The following is a 17,467-nucleotide window of genomic DNA, read 5'->3' as shown; positions in this document are numbered from 1 at the left end:
TCAGAATTGCTAGTTTCGCATTCAATTTTTTTTTTTTTTTCTAAAATATATCCAATCTAGAAAGATATTTTGATTTTTTTAAGTAAATATATCTTTTGAAACAAATTTTTGGGGAAATATACTCCTGGGCTGTCATATATTTGAATGTATGTGAACATTATATATCATGAAAAACTACAAATCTCTAAATTAAGGTGTCTTTATACACCTGTGATGTCTTGAAGATATTAACCAGTGAAATCTGTGACACTTATGAAAGCATTTGTTATAGAATTTCAAAAGCACCACAAATTTTCTGGATAATATAACTGTCATTAGTTTACTTGTATTGTTGGGACTTAAATATTCATAGTAGATACAAATTCTTAAACAGTTTTTCAGTTATGTTTCCAATGATCGAATTACATAATGAATGCATTATGATAGTGGTATGGTTTGCTTTTTAAGCTTGAAATAGAAATATAGATAAGCCAGTCAATCATGTGAAAATTACATCATAAGACATTTAATAATTTAAGAAATCCCCTACAAAAAAAAAATAATAATAATTACACTTTCTTGAGGTGGGGTGATCATTATGCATTAATATAGTGTTGACTATTTCTTTTTTTGCTGGCATTGTAGACTTAGTCCATGCTTGCAGAATAAACTCTTTAAATTTAGAAACTTTCTTTTGATAAACAAAAATTAGCTGTATGTGTGTAAATATTTAAATAGAATGAAGACAATCAATTCATTTTTTTTTTATTTAAATTCAACAAAATCTACAAAAATGTTATAGAATAAAATCCCAAACAAACAAATGGTGCCATTTCTCAATCCATGAATATTCTTCCTGCTAATACAAGTATTCAAAATACTCAAATGTTGCTAATTTCTTATGTGCTCATTTCTACATTAATAATTATGTGAACTGAAATTTTTTAAAAGTTTAATGATGATAGGATTTTGTGACATACTGTATTTTTCTTAAATCATGCCTGTCTTAGTTACAAAAAATACTGTAGTAATTTATTGTTAACTGTTATTTAATCAACACAAATGTAGGCTATGTATTTTGGTAGATATGCATGGCAGTCTGTAATAAATTAAGAAAAAAAATAGTTCCTACACTATCAAAAGGTGTTGTTTTAACATGCTTTTGAAGTGGATTTTAAAAACATAATTTACACTTTGTTAAATTTTTCCGGTTTTATCAAAAACTATCTGTACAATGAATATTCATATTTCTGTGACCAACACACATACTTTATAGTCGTTGCTGAAAGAAATGTTATGTCAGGCTAAAATTTCCTACTTTCTGTCTTGATAGTTTAGCCAGGCAATAGAATCTTCCCATAATATTGTAAGGGAATATTGGTGCATTGTTTATCAATAATTAATTTTGGATTGTTTTATAGTTGTGGTAAAGTGTTATTCAATCTGTATTATTACACCATCACTAACATTGTACAAATACACTTAAGAGTTTAGCCTTTTGTCAGCCTGTAGTGAATGCTCCCTTTGTAGATTATCTGCACCTTAATTATCTATACATATGGTTCATAATTATACTTTGTTTCCTCTGTATCATTATTGTTAAATAGATTTTTGAAAGTAATTATTTACTATTTTACCTATATTGATTTGTGTACAGCTAATGCTATCATTAATTAAATGAAGTGAGGAATAAACAAAATATTCTTAATGTCCTCAGATAGCTAAACAAATATTTACTTTATTCAATATCCCTAATAACTTAGAAGATATTTTTTTTTATAAGGATAGTTAAGAAAATATTTGAAATCAACATTATATAAATGAGATAAGGAAGCAAGAAAATAGTTTGTAATCATTTTTACTCATGACATACATGCATAAGTATTCAGCAACAAAGTTTACTTCTAACTGGCTGTAGGGTTACATACTCTATGTTGTTGATCAATTTTACTGCATCCCAGTATATTACTATAACACCAGTAATATAAATACCCTATGAGGTACTATAGACAAAACTTAAGTAATTTTTGTTTATATCTATGCATAAAAATTTAACTTGAAAATTAAATCATGTCATACTTCAAATATTCCACATCACATTTCATTAAAATTTTGATTGGAAATAACCTAGTGGTTCTAATATATATTTTTCCAAATTTAAAAAAATCTATAATATATTTTTTTCTTTTTAATTACAATATTTTATTATTCTTTCTTATATATCAGATAAACCTTTCTGAGAAACAGAGTGAAACTCAGTTGATAAATGAACCATGTGCAAATGATTTTAGAATCATTGTGTTTATGGATAGGTAATCAAATTTCAGCTTGTGTAAGTTAACTACTTGGTGAAGAAAGATTAAGATATATCATAGAAACAATCAATTTGATTGTAAAATGTTGCTAAAAATTAAAATATTACAGTTTCAAATTATCAGTTATCTAATCAAGAACATTTCATTTACATTTTTTTTTTATTTTGGAATTGTTATTTGGTTTGTTGTTTATTGAATTAACTTATGTTTGAATATTTTATTAAAATTGGTTGGTTTGGTTGAATGTTCTATAAATGCTGATTTTGAAGAAAATTTCTGGTAAATACTACCATAGAAAAAAGGAGTCTTCAAAAGAAGTCAGTTTTACTGTGTTATATTTTCTTAATAAAATATAATTTGCATGTTCATTGATTCTTGTCAATTTTCTAAATGTATATTGTTAGCCTTTATTTAATTTTTTTTTATTAATCAAAGAAAACTCAGAGGAATGAAATGTAAATTCAAATTATTTCAGTGGTAACTGAATTAGACTAAATATGGAGAATCTATTGCAGAAAAACCAGCAGAAATACCTCCTTCATCTACACCTTGAACTTTAGTTCTCATTAAATGCCCAACTTGTTCATTCATGTGAATCTTGTGTTCATCTCTGAGGAAAAAAAATTTTTTCAAATGTATTGTAGGAGTGAATTTTTAAAAAATACAATAATATGGCAAATATTCAATTTCTTGAACACAGAACAACTCATATCTAATTAGCATTCATTTATACACTTATAATGCTCCTATAAATATGATGATTCATGCTTATACATTCAGATTTCCAATTCTGCCAGAAAATGAAAGTCATCTGCTAGACCGTCCCAACAGTGACACACCATTGAAAGAGGTCTGACTTCAAGTACATCAGAACTTGCATTGCTAACAATAAGAAAAACTTCTTTACATGCAGCAGACTAATTAGTAGTATCAGTAATAAACTACAAAACATCAGGCAATGAAATATCTCAAAGTAAGCAATGCATGTCTTTTTCAGGGTTGTGCAGAGAGCATTTTTTTCCTTCTATGCAGCCAAAGCCTGGACAATGAAGAAAGAGCTGAGAGGGTGGTTTTGATTGGGGTATACACCAAGCTTCACATGGTGTCAGCTCAATAACAAAGAAATTAATGGACATGTTTCACCCTTAAGCTTTGCTGGCCATTGCTATTATGCAACAGGACATATCAAATGTTGCATTTTGTAGATTTCCATATTCTAATAGAGGAAGAAGACCACTCAGTTACGTCAATGTTTTGGGCAGACATACACAAGAAATTGAGGACTTACCAAAGCTATAAACTTTGAATTAACCTATCTTTTCATAAAGACAAAGTTACATAAGGCTTAATGCTTTAACCCCATTCACCTTTCATAAAATAGAATTGAATCTCTCAATACTTACCCAACAATGATTCCATAAATTCCAAGTTCACTAACAGTATCAACAATATCAGTTGGTTTCTCAAATAGTAATATGTTTTTCTGTGTGAAAGGAAAGATTCTCTCCATTAAAATATAAGCTGTTCTCTCAGCAGAGTTTTTAATTTTAGACAGATATTCCTTGATATCATTACCATAGATGTTATTACCTAAAAGAAAATAAATTAAACGTATATTCTCGGTACAAAGATTATTTTGAAATATTTACAATTTGTGAAGCAAAAATTGATTCAAATTCTTCCTGCAGCACAATTAGTTACAAAAGAAACAAACTACAAAATGAAAGAGATCAAGTAAAAAAAAAAAAAACTGACTATGTAACCACAGCAGACATTCGAGTTTTTTCTTTAACCAAGTGGTTCTGAGTTCAGTCCTTGACAGTAATTTTCAACCTTGTGGTTGGAAACCTATCACACTGGTATATATTTGTATGCATATTTCACTTATTTATATCAGCAAGAAAACAAAACTGCCTTATGAATGAATTGTTTATATCAAGTTGAGTAATCCCCTATCACTTTCGATATGGACCAGTGATTAACCTGTTGGAAACCTAATTGTAATGCAAAAATATAAGACACAAATCACATGGTTTGTCCCAGATAAAGCTAACCATTTACAAAATGAATAAAAATTAGGTCAGAAAAATATCCATATGTTATGATCATCTGTTGACTACAACTTTCATATGTTACATATCTCTTTGTGTGACATTGTTACTTCTATCTTTCAACACTAATAAAAGCTGAGATCACTGCTTCTCACAACTATACTAAACTAGAAATCATAAAAAAAATATATACACTTCAGATACTAAGTTGGTGCACTACTGACTGCATGGTTGAAGATTAACTGCTATCATGTTGTGTCCCTCAGCTTGATCCAGTTTGTTGGACTGATAAAAACAGATTCCACTCCTTACTTCACACTTAAAATGGTATCAAGCTGTGAGGCCTCTAGTGTTGAATCATTTCTGAATCCACATAATATATGACAACACATAATGCCTTTGTGTTTCTTCAGGATATCCTGTTTTGACTTAGTTTCACTAATATCAGCACAGATTTATTGGCCTCCACACAAAAGCACATACATGATACACAATACAAACCAATTAAAAATAGCAGTCAAGTTTCCTTAAACCAAATCCTACTTAAAAACAATACTTAAGTCTACACTGGACAATATAGCATTAAATACATGATAATTAAAAGCAAAGAGATGGGATGAAAAGCTTTTAATCAGTTTTACCCAATCAGAAACAGCATGACTAGATGACACTGATAAGTCATTCCTCTACATTGAATTTTCTAGAGATCACCTGTCAAAGTCTTCCATATAGCTAAAAACCAAAAACTTTTCTTTGTATATGTCTAAGAAATTTCTTTCAATTTTTTTTACATTAGAAATACAGCATCCATTGCACTGAGTCTTTAATCCAAACCTATAAGCCTTTGTACCCAGACTAACTCTGTAAGATACATTCACAAATTACTCCATCAGTTTCAGGCCTCTGTAATTACTCCTCTCCCAAGCTAGTTCGCCATTCTTTCAGTAGTTGCCAATTATACTGTTCATTGCTAAGGATATACGCAACATATAATCTATATAGTTAAGTTAGTGTTATATTTAATGTAGAATCATTAAAAAGCAAACTAGAAACATGTAATGAAGAAAAAAAACTATTAGTCATTGACTGATATTGTTTTCTCTCAGCAAGTATAGAAAATAAAGAGATGTTCTGGCATGACCATCTTCAATGAAGCCAAGCTTTCACTGGTATTGTTAAAGTAGTTGTGTGAGAATCAATAAATCAATGTAAATGAATGCACATTATAGGGAATAAAACCCTAGAAAAGTTTAGAGAATAAATTTCAGACTCAACCTTCATTATCATCATTTTTACATTTGTTCTTTCATACCTGCAGGCAAACATTTCTGCAAACCTTCTCTCCAGATATTGAAAGCTGTCTCCCAGCTCTCTACTCTCTCTTCCTACCCAGTCCACAACCTTAGGGTAGACACAATGAAAGGGAGGTCAGGTGAAACTATTGAAATGCTAAAACAGAAGTATGTAGATTTGTGTTGCATGTAAGAGGTACAATGGAGGGAAGTCTCTGCCAGTTTCCTCAAGTGCAGAGAAAATAGGTATAAAATCATCTGGGAAGGCAACAGTAATAATGCGTAAGGTATACATGTAGCAGAGATGGGTGGATAAAGTGATTAAGGTAGTCAGCAAATAGCTTAGTCTTGGAAAATACAACAGAAGATTTACTCTGTCTATGCTCCTCAATGGGGACTACCTGATGAATGAAAGGATTGGATATGTTGAGCAGCATCCTGGTGGATACTATGGATTGCATGGAGGTTATGGATTTGGTTTGCAAAATGAGGAGGGAAAAAAGTGTTTGGAGTTCTGTGATGTAAATGACCTAATGGTCTATTACACTAACTTCAAGAAATGAGCCAGTCACTTAAACATTTATCAATCTGATGGTTACACAAGCCAGAATGACAACACTCTCACCAGAAAGTGGGATAGAGAGATGGTTGTAAATGTAAAGTCCTTTTCTGAAAGCTTAAAGGCCATGAAACAGTCAGATACAGAGAAGTTCTAATTGAAGTGTTTGACTAGGAGGAGGAGACAGACATTTAAAATAGAGAACAATTGGAAGTTCTTACAGGACAACCCAATGAGTAATATGCTGTTGGAACAGTGCAGTGAACAGAGCCCTAAAAGCAAAGAGACAGAATTGGAAGAATGAGAGTAGCAGAGAATTATATCAAGCAGCTCGATAACAAGTATATTTAGCAAGAGGAGAAGCAGAAAGGAAGAGGTTTGCTAATGATTTACAGTGAGAGGACCAGAAGCATGAGTTGTTCTGAATGGCAAAGAGAAAATTGAGACATGACAAAAGAAAGACAAAAAAGGGCTACTATTAAAGTTCTCTAAACATGGAGAATGTCTGGAAGAAAGAGAGCCTCACAAATGTGAACCCAACAAAGGGACCAGCCAGTAGTATAATAGATAAAGCAATTAAGGATATGAAGACCAAGAAAGCTCCTGGTTCATCGGAATTACCACTGAGATACTTAAAGTATCTGACAGAGTGGAATATGGCCTAGTCACCGGGATAATTGTACAGGAAGGTATGATATCCAATGACTGGTTTATAGTCAGTTGTTACAGGTGTAAAGGAGATGCCTTAGAGAGGAAGAACATTCAGATGTACACCAAATTTCATCTGACCCAGGCATTGGAAAATGGACATTAAAACAAGGATGACAATGACACGGTATCATGAATGTGTCTATAACTTAGTCTTCTATGATCTAACCAGTTTACCACATCTGAAGTGGTGGTTTTAGTGAATTCCAGCATCAACTCATGCTACTACTCATTTTATATCATCTACAAGTCTATATGCTAATACACTTGTTTCTCAAATATAGTCAATACCTTAGTTAAACAAGTTACTGTCTCAGATCCCATAGGCCTAGTCAGTTGCTCATATCATCATTGTTTAATGTCCCTTTTTTCCATGCTGGCATGGTGCAACAGGAACCAATGAGTGAGTGGACTGCACTGAGTGTCAACGACTGCTTTAGCATGGTTTCTGCAGCTGGATGCCCTTCCAAACACCAGAGTGTACTGAGATGCTTTTTTTTTGTGACACCAGCAATAATGAGGTTACAAAGTACTTGTAAAAAACAAGACCCACCTCAACTGGGTTGGGTATAGTACTGAGGGAGATGAAAGTATGAGAGCGGGACAGGAACAGGTGTCTTGCTGAAGAGAAGAATACTTGGCTTCCTCCAGCTGAAATGAAAGAGAGAGATAGTGCAGGCACACCTTTAATCATTTAGTGTTCAAATTACTCTGCCAAATGAAATACTTATTTATTCACATTGTTTTGAATCAATCATGTATTGTCTCACAGCTTTGAGATTCCAACGAAGTTATTGTCTATTTGTAGGATGACATTGGAGGTAGGTGTGAGAAGTTAGGCCTGGCCAGTTTGAACTTAAAACAGGAGGCATATCTGGGCTGGATATGGCCAGTTTAAATGCTAAAGGGTTAAGGTACAAGTGAATAGGAGAGAAAGAGTAGGGGTAGAAGAACAGAAAGAGTGACTGAGAGGTAGGTTTGTGAGGTGAAAAACAGTGTTACAGATGGTTAAGGAAAATCATCATCATCATCATCATCGTTTAACGTCCGCTTTCCATGCTAGCATGGGTTGGACGATTTGACTCAGGACTGGTGAAACCGGATGGCAACACCAGGCTCCAGTCTCATTTGGCAGAGTTTCTACAGCTGGATGCCCTTCCTAACGCCAACCACTCAGAGAGTGTAGTGGGTGCTTTTACGTGTCACCCGCACGAAAACGGCCACGCTCGAAATGGTGTCTTTTATGTGCCACCCGCACAAGCCAGTCCAGGGGCACTGGCAACGATCTCGCTCGAAAATCCTACAGGAGCCAGTCAGGCGGTACTGGCAACGGCCACGCTCAAAATGGTGTATCTCATGTGCCACCCGCACAAGAACCAGTCCAGGGGCACTGGCAACGATCTTACTTGGCTTGCCGGGTCTTCTCACGCACAGCACATTTCCAAAGGTCTCGGTCAGTAGTCATCGCCTCGGTGAGGCCCAATGTACGAAGGTTTTGCCTCACCACCTCAGCCCAGGTCTTCCTGGGCCTACCTCTTCCACGGGTTCCCTCAACTGTTAGGGTGTGGCACTTTTTCACGCAGCTATCCTCCTCCATTCTCACCACATGTCCATACCAGCGCAATCGTCTCTCTTGCACGCCACAACTGATGCTTCTAATGTTCAGCTTTTCTCTCAAGATACTTACACTCTGACGGGTATTCACATTGACATTACACATCCAACGGAGCATACTGGCTTCATTCCTTGCGAGCTTACGTATGTCCTCAGCAGTTACAGCCCATGTTTCACTGCCATGTAGCATGGTTGTTCGTACGCATGCGTCATACAGTCTGCCTTTTACTCTGAGTGAGAGTCCCTTTGTCGCCAGCAGGGGTAAGAGCTCTCTAAACTTTGCCCAGGCTATTCTTATTCTAGCAGCTACACTTTCAGCGCACCCACCCCCACTACTAACTTGGTCGCCCAGATAGCGGAAGCTATCGACTACCTCTAGTTTTTCACCCTGGAATGAGATAGAAGTTGTTTCCTGTTTGTTTGCAGTCTTTATTGCACCTGAACATCTGCCACAAACAAAAACTAACTTGCTAGTTAACCTGCCTTTGATGTTGCTGCACCTCTTATGTGTCCATAGCTTGCACCGGGTACATCTTATAGAGTTACTACCTACTCCTTTTCTACATACTGAGCAGGGCCATCTACCTGAAGGGGTTTGTGTTTTATCTACCTTCCTACTTATTAGGATTTTGGTTTTAGCTAGGTTGACTCTAAGGCCCTTCAATTCTAGACCTTGCTTCCACACCTGAAACTTCTCCTCTAGTTCTGATAGTGACTCCGCAATTAGGGCAAGGTCATCAGCATAGAGGAGCTCCCAGGGGCAACCTGTCTTAAACTCCTCTGTGATTGCCTGGAGGACTATGGTAAATAAGAGGGGGCTAAGGACGGAACCTTGGTGGACCCCTACCTCTACCCGGAATTCATTGCTGTACTCATTTCCAACCCTCACCTTACTGGCAGCATCTCTGTACATGGCTCGCACAGCTCTCACTAACCATTCTTCTATCCCAAGTTTCCTCATTGACCACCAGATAAGGGATCGGGGGACCCTGTCAAAGGCTTTCTCCATGTCAACGAAAGCCAGGTACAGAGGTTTATCCTTAGCTAGGTATTTCTCCTGCAACTGTCTCACTAGAAATAAGGCATCAGTAGTGCTTTTACCTGGCACGAACCCAAACTGCATCTCATCTAAATTGATTCGCTCCCTAATTAGTTGGGCTATGACCCTCTCTGTAACTTTCATAACCTGATCTAACAGCTTGATGCCTCTGTAATTATTTGTATCTAAAGCGTCACCTTTACCTTTGTAGCAGTTGACTATGATGCTGCTACACCAGTCATTGGGTATGACTCCTTCGTGTATCACCTGGTTCGTAATACGGGTGACTAGGCTATAGCCAACACTGCCAGATATTTTGAGCATCTCTGCAGTGATTCCTGATGGGCCGGGGGCTTTCCCGGTCTTCATACTCTTAATTGCTTTATCTACCCTGGTACTATCAACTCGGATAGCTGGTCCCTCTATTGGGTCGACATACGGCAGGCTCTCTTTCTCCCATTCATTCTCTTTATTAAGCAATCTATCGTAGTGGCATCTCCAGACCTCTTTCTTTGCATCTTCATTTAATGCAAGCGTACCATCATCCATGCGAACACATTTCTCTCCTACAACATCACTATTCTCTCTCCTACACTGTCTTGCAACACGAAATACCTCGAGTCTTTGGTCCTCACGGCGCAGAACATTGGCAAATCTTTCCTTATCTGCTTCCCCTCTGGCTAAATAAACCTGTCGCCTAGCCTCCCTTCTGGCACATTGGTACAATTCCCTGCTACCACCGTTCTTCCAGTCCTTCCAAGCCTGTTTCTTTTGTCTAATAGCCCTGTCTACCTCCTTGTTCCACCATCACGTTACTCTGGGTCGGGAGGGGACCTTACACCACCCACAAATCTGGTCGGTGGCTTTCAACAGGTTGTCCCGCAGAAATCTCCAATTGTCTTCCACGTTGTATGATGCTATATCCCCTTCTATTTCGTTAAATGCTTCAAGTAACTTGTCTTTAAGTCTCTGTCCGTTTGCAGGGTCTTTAAGCTTCCACACCCTTCTCCTCCAAGCCTGTCTAATTCTGGGCACCCATTTTGCCTTGATCCCAAAGTCGCTAACTACTAATCTATGTTGTGGGGTACATTCTTCGCCAGGGTAGGTTTTGGCATTTATGAGAAATAAATAGAAAATAATATTAACTATTGCAAATACTATAAACGAAAATTATTAAATGGAATCTTGAGTTTTAGTTAATGTTTACCTCCACCTTCTCTCTGAGGCTTCAATACATAACTGGAAGGGTTTTCAAGTGCCAAACGGACAGCTTCCTCTCCTTCAGGAGTCTTACAGAAAATACAAGAGAAAAAAAAAAAAAAAAGAAAATGATTAAAACCATCTTTCTTCCCTCTTTTGAATAAATGTCATAAAAATGTGAAATATTTATTTCATGAGAATAAATAGATATTTTATATACACAATATATTAATGATTTCTATTGAATGGACATTTTTTAAAAGAGAGGAATGAATCATTGAAACATTCAAGCCTTTTCCAAAGACATCAGCAGCATAAAGTAAATGAAAATAGTTCCAATTAATAATTGAAACCCCAATGTAAAGTTGTCTCACCAAGCAGTTACTTCTTCATCTTCACCTATTGCAAACATCTGGTGAAATAACAAGTTTTGTGTGTGTGTGTGTCATCACTGCTTGGCAACTGACGTGGGTATGTTTACAGCCCCAGCATGGCCACAGTATAATGACTGAAACAAGTAAAACAAGTTGATGGGATAGCCTCTAAGTTGTTAAATATGCAAGAAATGGCAGTCAAATTTCTCTCAAAGCTCACTCTGCTATTTTAAAAAGGGGCACATTGGATTATATATTAGGTTGGAAGCAAATTTCCTGCACATCTTTTTATATACATTTATTTATTGATTGATTTATATATAAGTAAATGCAATATCTTTTGAGTGAATATTTTCCTCATTTCAGAGCTTAAGTTTCAAAAATAGCCCAACAAATCTCTCTCTCTCTCATGAACAGCAATGTATTTTGTCACTGTATGATTACAAGTCTGGCCTAAACGCTGACCAATCACAATGTCATATCAACAAAGCATTTGGGGAAGACACAATTGGTTATCACCAAGCCTATGATTGGTTTAAGAAGTTTCAATGTGGCCAATTCAATCTTCAAGACCAGCCAAGAAGTGGTCACTCCACACTTGTTGACAATAACCATTTGTATGCTTGTATCAAAGCTGATCCACATCTGACATCACATGAGCTGGCTGATAAGTTTAGCATCAGCCATACAGCCATTTTACATCATTTGGAGGAAATGAGCAAAGTCAGCAAACTGGATGTATGGGTCCCATGTAAACTGACCAACTTCAACTGTCAATGCTGCATAGACACCTGCATGACACTACTACCCAAGAAGCATCATTTTGATTGACTGAACAAAGTAGTTACTGCAGATGAGAAATGATGTCTGTACTTGAATATGACACACAAAAGAAGCTAGACAGACAAGGGTGCAACTACACAACCTCAGGCTAAGGCCTACCTGCATCAAAAGAGGCTCATGGTTTGTGTCTGGTGGGGTGTGAAGAGCGTGATTCACTTGGAAATGTTGGAACACAATCAAACCATCAATAACTGCATTGGGTGGCAGATGCAATTGCACAAAAAGTCCCAGAATGGACTGATGTCATGTTGCTTCATGATAGCACACAGCTAAATGTTGCAAATCCCACCTGTGCAAAATTTCTGAAGCTGGAGTAGGAAGTTCTCCCTCTTGCTCAACCTGGCACCAACAGTCTACCACCTATTCTGGGTACTGCAAAACTTCTTGAATGGCAAAACGTCCACAACTGATGGTGAACTGAAAACTACAGTTGGAGACTTCAAGCCAGCTGAATTTTATAACAAAGGAATCCATGATCTATCCCAGAGTTGGGAGTAAGTGATTGAAAATAATGGTGATTATATTAATGTTTGATATGTGCTTTTTACTGCATTGTGAAGGCGCAATGGCCCAGTGGTTAGGGCAGCGGACTCGTGGTCATAGGATCACAGTTTCGATTCCCAGACCGGGCGTTGTGAGTGTTTATTGAGCAAAAACGCCTAAAGCTCCACGAGGCTCCGGCAGGGGATGGTGGCGAACCCCGCTGTACTCTTTCACCACAACTTTCTCTCACTCTTTCTTCCTGTTTCTGTTGTGCCTGTAATTCAAAGGGCCAGCCTTGTCATACTGTGTCACACTGAATATCCCCGAGAACTACGTTAAGGGTACACGTGTCTGTGGAGTGTTCAGCTACTTGCACGTTAATTTCACGAGCAGGCTGTTCCGTTGATTGGATCAACTGGAACCCTCGACATCGTAAGCGACGGAGTGCCAACACAACACTGCATTGTTTCATTGTATATCGTAGTTAATAAAAGTTGTGCAAGAAATTTGTTTCCAACCTAATAGTTTAGAGTATACTATGCCTGAAAAAGGACAAGATGGTCATGGATAGAATGCTTTACATCATAGCACTGCTCAATTCTAAAGCTTGCTTGGTTGTTTAACAGTAACAACTACTGATACAATGTTGCTAAACAAAGACTCATCCCAAATATTCAATATTAGAACCAGATATACTTTAGACATATATGAGTAATATGGAAGCTTTGTTTTCAGTGTTTACACACACTGTTAAACATTAAACCCTTAATATATTCTATCTCTTCTCTAATTAGAAAACTCTCAAAAATGATAAACCAACCATAATTTAAAACATCATTAGATGAATATATAATTAAAACATCACAAAAATCATAATGATTTACTCATACAAAAAAAATTTACAACAAATTTATGATTGAAAGCAACCAGCAGCAAAATATTATTTCACACAAAGCCAAAGGATTTAGTGTAATTAAGCAACAAATGTGTTGATTAAAGACATATCTATATGAGTTTCTGCATTTGGAAAGTTCCTCTCCAACACTAATAAGTGGCTGTGTAGGTCTTGTTAGGTTGTCTGGTGATGTCTTGGCACTTAGTGCATTAGGAAGGGCATCTGGCTGTAGAAACCATGCCAAAACAGACTGGAGTCTGGTGCAGCCTTTGAGCTTGCCAGCCCTGGTCAAACCGTCAAACCCATGGACAATGGACATTAAATGATGATGATGATGATAATGAGAACAGATAGCAATTCTCCATCAGGATTTTTTGAAACTGCATGGCGTTGGTATTTTTGCTTCCTGTCTCACTGCATTTACACTGAGACCCAAAGGATACATACACAGCAAATGCAGCAAGGCAAAAAGCAAAAACACCAACACTATACAATTCTGAAATATCCTGATGAAGAATGGTTAGCCATACTCTTTCACTAAATGCCAGGACACCACCAGACCACCTAACAAAATGCATACGTCCAAGGATAACAAGTGTTTTCTGAAATTGCAACATGATGAAAAAACAACTATCATTACAAATTGACATATTACCATTTCTAAGCTATACTGTTCTACAAATGTATTTCTTAACTTCTGTACTCGAGAACCATCCGAAATGAATTTCTCCAAAACTCCAGGACGAGACAGTTCCTGCTGGATTTTTTTGGTACCAGCTAAATGATAATTTATTGATGGACATTTGATAGCAAATGAAAGTTCAATCATTTTCCGAGTATCCCAATCCTGAAAAGAAGAATTTGAAGAAAGTCAGTCAATCAATCAAGCATTGAAGTTATCAATATTTTATTTTTCTTAACTATCTGTGAATGGATAGTTAGTGGTATGGATGCCTTCTATGTGCCACCAGCCTGGGTGCTTGTTATATATTACCAGCACTGGCCACAACTATGATTTCACTTAACTTGAGGTGTCTTCTCAAGCACAACAAATTGCCAGAAGTCTTGGTCACTTGTCATCACCTCTGTGAGACTCTACAACCAAAGATCATATTTCACCAGCTCATCCCATGTCTTTCTGAGTCTACCCCTTTCATATGTTCCCTCTACAATTAGAGATCAGCACTTCCTTTTGCAACTGTTCTCGTCCATATGCATTGCATGACCATACCAGCACAGTCTTCTCTCTTGCACATCACATCCTCTTAAATCCAATTTTTCTCTGAAGATACTTACACTCTGTTGTACATTGCACATCCAGTGAAGCATGCTGGCTTCATTTCTTTCAAGCCTTCATATGCCCTCTATAGTCACAGCTCATGTTTCACTGCCATATGCCTTTCAGTCTGAGGGAGAGGCCTTTTGTTACCAACAAAGGTAAGAAGCTCTCAGAACTTTGCTCAGCCCATTCTTATTTGAACAGCTACACTCTCAGAGCATCCTCCTCGACTGCTGACTTGGTTGCCTAGGTGACAGAAACTATCTACAACTTCTAAGTATCCCCACTAGGCATTTGACAAAGTTTATTTTCAGTACATTCCGAATGTTTATTGTACTTGCACATCTGCCATACACAAAAACTACTTTCTCTGTGAACTTTCCCCTAATACAGCTTCACCTCTATTAATTGAGAATCTTCTGAATATACCATTTAGTGCATCACCCTTTAACTTTCACAGTTTTTATATTGTTGACTAACAATGTTGTCTACATATTGACAAGCTTAGAAGTTCGCTTTGCAACCACATTTTCTGGGTTTGATCGCACTGCCTGACATCTTGAACAAGTATCTTTTACTACAAAGCCTCAGGTTGACCAATTTCTTGTCACTGTGATTTAGTAGAAGGAAACTGTGCAGTGCCCATTTTGTGTGTGTGTCTATGTACGAATAGAGTATGTGATATATATGTGCATATACCCATGTTTATACTTACATCAGTCTAAAATTGGTGGTATTGTTTATGCTGTGTTTTTATGCCTTGTAATCAACAAATAAAAATCAATGAAATAACAAAACTGAAATGAGTATTGGGATTAATATAAATGGCTAAAACTTAGAAGGTTATGTCCCAGCATAGCCATAGTTCAATGACTGAAAGCAATAAAAGAATGCAAAATATTGATCATTCATTTCAAATGTCAACCAACTGTTCACCATGACATAAAATGCTTGCAAGAGCATTCTTTCCTATAATCAATACTAATCCCTTATTGCTATAATGGCATAAAATAAAAGTAACTTGTCTGTTGTGTGTGTGATGAATATGAATACTCACATTCAATGAAGATTTATCAATTGATGAGTAATTTAGACAAAGACCTGTTATTTTCAGGCTTCACAGCTACTAGGAACAAAAGAGATAATACCGTTAAGGAACAATTTATTTAATTTAGCTTTGCACTTACGGCCCCCTTCTACACACAGAAAAAAAGTAGTACCTACACTTTAAAGTTTAACCCACAAATGCAGCTTTTCTTCTCTTGCTTCTATTTTAATTTATAACCCAACCATACTACCTATAGAACATGACAGTCTTTCATTATGCAACTATATCCCAACCTCTATAGAGTCTACATTTTAAATGATTGTATTGAAGTTAATGATTATTACATTAACCCTTTAGCATGTAAACTGATCATATCCAGCTCAAAATATTCTAGCTGTTTTATGTTCAAATGGCCAAATGCAGCATCTCATAAAAAAATAAATGCGCCCTTTTAAAGCCTAGCCAGGTTCATAGGCCCAGTTTCCTGGTTTCAATGGCGTATGTGTTCCCCAGCCAGTCCATCGCAGCGTTACTCATTTTTGCCAGCTGAGTGGACTGGAGCAACGTGAAATGAAGTGTTTTGCTCAAGAACACAACGCGTCGCCCAGTCCAGGAATCGAAGCCACAATCTTACAATCATTATGCTGACACCCTAACCACTAAGCCACGCGCTTCCATATGCAGCATCCCATACCTAACCTATAATGTCATGCTAACAATAAACAGTCACATCATTGAAATTCCAAAATTACAAGATAATGCATGATTAATTCAAAATGTGAATAAATAAGCATTACAATTGACAGTCTATAAAACAAAATACATTCAAAACTAATCTAGAAAGTGCTGGAAGTAATATAAAACAAGAGTTTCACATGACAACAACATAGAGATTAACATGGTTAATATGCAAATAGTTATAAAACTTTGTTGGTTTCTCAATGTTCATTTAAGACCATTTAACTGTTATATTTTTAATGATACTGATGCTTTCATGAGATATAGGTATTATAACAGCAATACAGCTGTAGTACCTCACTACACTACCAAATAAAAAAAGGTATCATTATCAATAGCATCATACATATAAATTTAAGGTTTAGTGTATGATTTTGCTGTCATCGACTAAAATATTGCTTTATAACCTAAACTAACAGTGGAGTTATAGGAGTTTACCAGAACACCGATGTGATTAAAAATAATACTGAAAGTCTGGAACAGTTTCATCTCTGACACATGTATTGCAATCTACGAGAAAAAAGCCTACAAGCATCTTGCCAGTATATTTTAGTAGTAAATTTTCAAATTTAAATAAACAGGTTTTACATTCTTTTACAGAAATTTTATTATTCATTATCCTATCTTCTCCTGAGTTATCTATGTCACACCTCAGCTTCATCCCATAGCTTAGAGATGCAACACTTTTCCCAACTCATGTGTTCCAAGTATCGCTGCCAACTGAGTACTTCCTATGAAGTTTGGTATTTTCAGCTTTTGATGCCAGAATATTGCTCTCTTTCAGATGGTTCCAAGTGCACCAATCACAATAGGTACAATACTCAATTTTGAGGTCCTGTTGATGCATTTCTGTTTTCACAATATTTGGTCTGCAGGTATACCTATGTCAATGAACATCCATTCTTTGGATTCTTTCTGTAGGAGAATGATATCTGGTTGGTTATCTTGCAGTTTCTTATCTGTGTAGATTGGCATATCCCATGTGGGTTCCACCTGATCAATCTCTGTTATTGACAATGATTGGTGTTCATAGCACTTGTTGGAACATTC

The 17,467-nt window shown here is 36.4% G+C and overlaps 1 protein-coding gene across 2 annotated transcripts in view; it reads right to left on the bottom strand.

Moving 5' to 3' along the window:
* Positions 1-727: 727 nt before the first annotated feature.
* The window catches only part of LOC106868294 (glutathione synthetase), a 66,315-nt gene continuing 49,575 nt past the window's right edge, over positions 728-17,467 (bottom strand). For both annotated transcript variants that reach the window (XM_089355863.1, XM_089355860.1), the window contains exons 10-13: positions 14,008-14,199; positions 10,765-10,846; positions 3,698-3,884; positions 728-2,904 (exon numbers count right to left, since the gene is read on the bottom strand). In XM_089355863.1, coding sequence (XP_089211989.1) covers positions 2,781-2,904; positions 3,698-3,884; positions 10,765-10,846; positions 14,008-14,199 — 585 coding nt within the window. In that variant the 3' untranslated portion in view covers positions 728-2,780. The remainder of the gene's footprint in view (positions 2,905-3,697; positions 3,885-10,764; positions 10,847-14,007; positions 14,200-17,467) is intronic.

Source organism: Octopus bimaculoides, chromosome 1 (assembly GCF_046866305.1).
Source record: "Octopus bimaculoides isolate indiv1 chromosome 1, ASM4686630v1, whole genome shotgun sequence".
In the NCBI taxonomy this organism is placed as follows: domain Eukaryota; kingdom Metazoa; phylum Mollusca; class Cephalopoda; order Octopoda; family Octopodidae; genus Octopus; species Octopus bimaculoides.
This window is presented reverse-complemented; position numbering and strand designations above follow the sequence as displayed.